At 36.3% G+C, this 7,335-nt stretch overlaps 1 protein-coding gene across 1 annotated transcript; it reads right to left on the bottom strand.

Moving 5' to 3' along the window:
* Positions 1-6,970, bottom strand: LOC132032596 (uncharacterized). Its single transcript, XM_059422242.1, has 7 exons — positions 6,717-6,970; positions 3,957-3,987; positions 3,586-3,604; positions 2,526-2,623; positions 1,510-1,608; positions 1,135-1,307; positions 1-1,018 (listed from the first exon to the last, which is right to left on the bottom strand). The coding sequence occupies exons 1-7, from the start codon at positions 6,873-6,875 to the stop codon at positions 932-934; spliced, it is 666 nt and encodes a 221-aa protein (XP_059278225.1). The 5' UTR covers positions 6,876-6,970; the 3' UTR covers positions 1-931.
* Between the last annotated feature and the right edge of the window lie 365 nt (positions 6,971-7,335).

Raw genomic sequence — 7,335 nt, 5'->3', positions numbered from 1 at the left:
AGTCCACAGACCCGCAATTACATACCTCTATATATAACTGTTGGAACAAGGTATTACAAAGTAAGGTACATGCTATGCAGCTTCATCTGAATACTGATAATAGATGCTACTATAACTTGAAATCTGTAAGTAAGTTGATGGCTGGAAATTTGTTTGTTCTGATCTAATATCTGAAACGGTTTCGAATACATTGAATACTCCAACTGAGCTTTTAACATGGCTTTTGAATACTATGCACCCCCAAATCTCTGAAGCAATATTTCTTGCTTGATACTGCTGAAAAGATCTGAAATTCAACTAAGCACACATACTCTTGCAAGGATAATGATGCCCAAATATTTGAGATTCGAAATAAAGTTCATGTCACTAAGCAAGTGAGTTGACTATCACAGATAATTATTCAGTGTTAAGAAGGTTATGGCAGGAGATTGACTATTATTAGGATCTCCAAGCAAAGTGTACCTGAGTTTCCTGTTACCTTATTACCTGTTAGCTCCATCACCAAAGAAATAAGTTATAGTATTGAGCTCTTTCCTGATCATCGTCTTTATCAGGATCTTCAAACAAGGAAGAGGATAGGCAGTGGTAAGTTGCTGATTCCTAAAGGCAGATTCTTTCATTCAAACAAATAAATGGATTGTGGAAAGCTTAATCAGGAAACTGAAGTAGCATACACTACTTCTATCTAACAAGACAAGTGCTTTAGCTCTTTTACCACCGTATGTCCTGGTATGTTAAAGAATTTGTACCATTTCTGCTTCAATCAGAGCTATTCTCCTTTTATGTTAATGAGACTATCATAGGATGCAGACGTTCTCCGTCAATTAGTTTATTATATATAGAACTTTTGAAATTTGGTTATGTGCAACCAAGACAAAGAACTACTAATATTTAGGAACACGAAACATCAAGTGGAAAACTGCTCCCTCATTTAAGCCCTCCCATCCCACTCTTCATAGAACTCCTTCAGAAAATCCTCCATAAATTTGTGCCTTTTTTCAGCCCTTTCCTTCCCAGCCTGTAATGAAGAAATGATTCATATGAAAAAATCCAAGTAGCATAATTTCACATCTTCAAATTTATAAGGTTCTGAAGGGGTAAAACAAAATATACAGAAGCAAAGGATTAGTTGACCTCTGTCTTCATCAAGTCCTTCAATTTGAGAAGCTTCTCATGAAAATGATTCACAGTAGTTTGCTCTTCTTTGTTCATGTAATTTTCCTTAGACAGATCTGATCGAGGTTGAATTCTTGGGTCATGGAGAACTCTATGCCTGCTTCCGCCGAAAGTAAAGCAACGGGCGATTCCTGAAACCGTTATTACTATATGATATCCATAATTAAGAAAGAAAAAAACATCTTTTTAAGGTAGGAAAATAACCAAGCAGTCTTGTATTCAGAAAAAATCCAAGTAGCATAATTTCACATCTTCAGCAGCATCTACCACAGATAACTAGAGGAGACATAACATATACAGGTGACCAAGAGGTAACTAAATTGAATTAATCACCTATTGCACCAATAGCATCAAGCCGATCGGCATCTTGCACCACCCCAAACTCTATGGAATGATTCATATTTGCAAGCCCTCCAACTTCTTCCTTGAAACCTAAATCAAAGGGAATATTGCATTTTATCAATATACTTAAATCATCAGAAAAAGGATAACAATCATCTTATGTCTTACTCTTCCAAAGAAAACGAAGCCCAAAGAATATGGCAGATTATAGTGCAGAAATGAAAGTGAAACACAACCACGAATCACTTCAAAGGAACTGAGAAAGGTCGCATGAAAATACAGAGAAAGTATTACATGACATTAGTCTGTTCCAACCAAGGAGACAGTACATACCCATAAAGAAACCAAGAGAGTTAATTATTTTAATTAAACTACATCAACCACACTTACGAAAAGATATTAACGAAAACATCGTGATGAACACGAAGCCATTTAGAAAATCTTTTGATCTGCCAATACAATAACATTATGGTCGCTGTTTTGTTTTCCAGTAATTAGACAGGCAAAGACTAATATGACAAATATGTTTAAGGTTCATGGCAGACATGCACAGACAAATTAGAAAAATTCAAAGGCTGGAGTGATATAATTGTCAAAGTATCATTTTACCGCAGAAAAAGTTGTACTATTTGCCGTACAATTTGCTAATTCATTTGAAAGTACCCGCTAATCCATTGGAAACAGCCTCTCTACCTTCACAAGGTAGGGGCAAGGCTGCGCACACACCACCCTCCCCAGACCCCACTTGTGGAATTACATTGGGTATGTTATTGTTGTTGTTAGTTTCAAAGTGATATACACATGATAAGAATATCCAGTATGAAGTCAGTTTATATTTTCTACTTTATCAAAAGCTTTTTGCTTTATTTTGCAAGAGTCTGGCAGTGTGCTAACAAATATATGTAATTTTAAAAAAAAAAGATGGAAGAACAACACAGCAAATTCAAATCAACATCCAAACAGATAATTTAACTACAATAGACAATCAACTGCATCCAGGAACTCACCCATCAGCTTAATTATATCCAAAATCTTGATCTTCATCTCTTCCTCTATGCCTTGACCCTGAAGAAATTGCTCAACAATCCTTGCCTCAGATGGATCTCTAGAAGCCAAGAAAAAGCATCAGAAATTGAAAGAAAAAAAAAAAAACAAAGGGGGAAGCATTCAAGGTGTGTACTTGTGGTCAATGACATGGGTTGAGAACCATGAGGTCTCAGGTTCAAATCCTAACGGAGGCAAAAACACTAGGTGATTTCTTCCCACCTATCCAAGCAGTTGGTGGACAGGGTTACCCAGTACATGTGCTGGTGGGAGATAGCAGGTACCGTGGAATTAGTCAAGGTGTCCGCAAGCTCACCCGGACACCATGGTTATCAAAACAAATGAAATGGAAAAGTCAATTATTGAGAGTGAACGCTAGGGAAAAGACGAGAGCACTTAAGCAATGTATAGGATGGACCACTACAGAATGTAGAAGATTATTCTGCACAAAAAGAAACCCGCGACCAGTTAGAGCTACCAATCAAATGACTGGAAGAGCACGCCAAAGATGATAAAACCAGTGCTGCTGTCTTTCCAGCTTATATATGTCAATTCCTGTAACTTGTGTTTATTTTTTAAAGACATGTACAAGGAGGGTCTAGTAGTCAAAATTTTCAGGAAGCATTCGAATCTTCGTATTGGGGCCCCTCCCCCCAAGGCCCCTCCCCCCAAGGCACCGTGTTAACTTTTCTGTAATAATTGTTCTCATTAACACACGAAAGCTTTCATTCAATTCTCTAGTACACTCTGTGATCTTGAAATTGGCTTTATAATACTGCACTGACAATATAGTCTAGTGCACTGAGCGGGCTTTGATTGGCAGAAAGCAATGACACGGAGGTCGTGTTGCTTTGCCTTATTACAATACCCTTCCAAGAAACTTCAAGAAGGCTCCACGTAACAGCATGGACGACATTTTGACAGAAAATTATTACCTTTTGAGGGAACTTTCATACAACAAAACCATGAAGAATGTAGCCAACAGAGTAATCTTTCTTATCATGAAATCTGATAGAATCTAACCTTACGTATTTGTAGTCACCTGCATTCAGAAAGTCAAAGAGAAATCTGATAAGTTACATAATATATCATAGGATTAACGATAAAACTTGATTATAAGCAGAGAGCCGCCAGCTCGCTCACACCATCACAATTGCTTATAATATTTCCTTTCAATTCTCTGGTAATTTACACTCATCAAATAGATCCTCTCCCCTCCCCTCCCCTCCCCCACCGCAAGCAGCAAATGTAGAACTCTCATAATCTTTAAGGTTATTCCCTCGTATATTACAGTGCTGACTTTACTTGTGATTATCAAAAAGATAACACGGGTTACTCTGCAAAGTATGACCAAAAGCTCTAATATCTCAAAAGAATAGTGAAAGAGCCATCACCTATATCATGCAGAAGAGCAGCCAGTTCCACCTGAAATGTTAGCAAGAATAGTTTAACTTCTGTAAATGCCTAAAAGAAGAATAAAGAAAAGATAAAAGAGAAAATAGAGCATAGTTATACCCTCCTCAAGCATAAATATACATTTTGCTCTTTGTAGTTCACACTTTCACTATGTGTATGAAAGGTAGATGCACTAGGATCCTTAGAAGTTAGTGCTATGTTATGAAGAATGCAATTGCTTTTAAGTAAGGTTCAATGCTAGGAAAAAATCTTTTGCTTCGCGGGTCTATCATCCCAATTGCTTTTGTTAGGAAACTTTTTATATGAGTATGCCCTTATCCCGTAAGCCTTCCATCGTTGCAAGCCCCTTCCATTTGGCCCAAGCTTTCTTTTGGATAATGACAGTGATTACACTCCGCCCCACCCTCCGAACTAGAAAGAACACACTCCGAAATGTTATTTGATACGGAGCATTAGCAACTTTTGTTCTTTGAATGACAAGATGCATATACACCTTCTTGGCCTATCAGTAAAAAATTTAAGTCAAGCACTGAATCATGGAGTGGATTAACTTAAGGCTAAAATATAATTATCAGTATGCACGGTTTAAAATATGTTTCAACTTTAAGCAAAGCTTAACAAACTGCTTCCTGCATGGGTTTATGTATCACATTAGGCAAACAAATCTAGATAACTTTTAGTTATGACAAGCAGTATATATGGTTAAGAATGCCCAAATTCTCTCAAGGGAAAAATTACCCAGCAGCAACTCACATGTCCAAAAGAACAAAGAAATGTTCGGTATGGAGGAAAATATTTTTGTGGAAAATGTTTTCCAATTTTCTCATGTTCGGTTGGTCAAATTTTTTGGAAAAACACTTTTTTAAGGAAAATAAGTTTCTTAAATGAGGAAAATGACTTTCCTAATGGAAGTAGGGAAAACAAGTCCCACAAGTGGCATTCCACATTGATTGTCTCCTCCCCACCCTAAAACTCACCTCATTTTCGCCCCACCCCACCCCCCAACCCCCACCACCCCATAGTATTTGTCTAGATTATCTACAAATGCTTTAAGGATAATATTTTTTGCTTAAGTACCGAACACAAGAAAATAAGTAAGAAACCTACTTATTTTCTAGAAAACATTTTCCTTCATACCGAACACGCCCTGGATCAATCAATCTTGTACTACTCACTAAGCTCATCAAATCTTTAACAAGAATACACAACTGCATTAATATGGAAAAAAGTTGAGCTTTTCAATTCGCCTTTTCACTCTCTATCTAGGGTCCACATGAAAGGGAAATCATAATTTGTATCAAAAGTTACCCCTACCCTTAGGGTTCGTTTGGTAGGACAAGCATAAATATTCCTGGGATAAAAATTTGGTACTGCCTCATCCCTTGTTTGGTTACTAATCCTAATATAAGCTATACCAAGATTAGAAATAGTACCGAGATAAGTTATCCTCCCTGCCAGATGGTGGAATAATAGTAGCGGAATTAGTTATCCCTAGATAAAACAATTAAAATGACAAAAATACCTCTGAGGTCCCTCGAACCCTTTTTTCTACTAAATAAGGTTGAGGGTATTTTTATAAATAAACAACTTCTTTTTAGAAATTATGCAATGCATGTAATTTTTAATGCAACAAACCAAACAGTCCATAAGAAATAATACCAGGATAATTAATACTAGGCAGAAGTGGCGAAAACACCCCTAAGCTTGGCACGGATTGCAACTTTAGTCCCCAAATGATGGCTAGTCTTCAAGACACCCCTAAGCTTGGCTAAGTGAATTTTAATACACTCCGAGCTGCCACATGGCACAGCAAGTGTTGTCAAACTCCTCCACGCACGTGAGAGCTGCCACATTAGCAGTCAAATGGTAAAAAAAAAAAAAAAAAATCTTTTTACATTTCCCTCTATATTTTTCCTTTTCCAACGGCTAAAATCACCCCCTTTCTTGTTATTTAAACCCTCCTCCATTAAAATACACCACAACTTGAATTCAAGCTTTTTCTTCTCCTTTTTTTCTAATTGCTAAAGTTCCTCTCTCAATTGTATTCATGACTAGAGTTTGTAGATGTGGATTTCCGGCGGCGGAGAGGATTTCAAGGTCCGAAGACAGTCCTGGAAGGAGATTTTGGGAATATCAAAACTACAAGGTATGTAATTTTTATTTTGGTATGTTAATCTTAGTATAATTTTGCTGGGTTTGTGCTATTTAGTCACTGATTTGCATCTAATTTTACTGGGTTTGTCACTTATTTTCGTTCACTTTGTATAGGTGAGAGGTCAACAAACACAGAGCACCATAGTTTGAGGACTAAAGTTGGAATTCGTGTTAAGTTTAGCACTTCAGCCTTAATAATAGTATAACTAATGTAAGTTATACTGATCCCAACATCACTAAGTTATCTTGTAATAGACCCTAATTCTCAACACAAATATATATAATCACTTATAGCCAAATTACAACTATAACACTCAAAATACTGAATTACAATGGAAAATACTGAAATCAAAGACAGTTTTCTCAACAATAAGCGTAATTCTATTTTGCTCCCACAAGCCTTTATTTATCAACCCGGATCCCTAACATAACCACTTAATCCGGTGTTGGTCCAGGCCCATTCATAACATATCTTCAAAGCAACTAGATAGAGGGATTAATAGTTGTAGATTTTATGTTATTAGCAGATAGCATGCTAAATTCTGACATCTATTTTGTTAGGTAATTAGGAGTAGTAAGCTTACGATTAGCATGGAATGAGAAGAAAGGGCTTGCTGGTGAGCAAGTGAAAGGGCAAGGTCTCTAACTCGAAAGGCATGGGCAGCATCATGTGAAGCGTCGTTTCCTCTCATTGCATTCTCTACCAACTCCTCTGCCTTTCTTATTATATCCTCCTTCTCCATCTTCCTCTAACTGCCCTATCTGGAATCGATTGATAACATTTAACCCAAAAGACCCCTTGCCTTGTGAATTTTAGTAAAATTCAAAATGCCGCCATTAAATACCAAGTTTTACTCGACACGCCCCTTATAAAATAGTGATGATTTTATTATATTATCTTAGATTAATATATATGGTGAAATGAATTTGAATAATGAGGATAAAATAGGTATAAAATAATAAATTATTTTTTGATTTTTTAAATTGAATAAGTAAAAATTGATATTTATTTTTAATATAGTGAACAAGTAAAAATATACGGAGTTAGTAGAATGGAACTTCCTAAAAACTAAAAAGAGAAAAGAAATGTACCTAACTAAGAAACGCTCAGTTATTATTTGCTTAATTGCATTATTGATTTATGTGATGAGTTGTTATGAGTTCACTTCAAAACTTTAGATTTTGCATTCATGTTTTATTTAA

The sequence above is a fragment of the Lycium ferocissimum genome, chromosome 2 (assembly GCF_029784015.1).
Source record: "Lycium ferocissimum isolate CSIRO_LF1 chromosome 2, AGI_CSIRO_Lferr_CH_V1, whole genome shotgun sequence".
In the NCBI taxonomy this organism is placed as follows: domain Eukaryota; kingdom Viridiplantae; phylum Streptophyta; class Magnoliopsida; order Solanales; family Solanaceae; genus Lycium; species Lycium ferocissimum.
The sequence above is the reverse complement of the archived record's forward strand: the minus strand, read 5'-3'. Positions and strand labels throughout refer to the sequence as shown.

Coding starts and splice junctions, on each gene's coding strand:
- LOC132032596 (XM_059422242.1), bottom strand. CDS start 6,875: ATGGAGAAGGAGGATATAATAAGAAAGGCAGAGGAGTTGGTAGAGAAT. Junction 1,308..1,509: donor TGATGCTATTGGTGCAATAG/GTGATTAATTCA, acceptor TAACGGTTTCAG/GAATCGCCCGTTGCTTTACT. Junction 1,019..1,134: donor AGGACTTGATGAAGACAGAG/GTCAACTAATCC, acceptor TCTTCATTACAG/GCTGGGAAGGAAAGGGCTGA.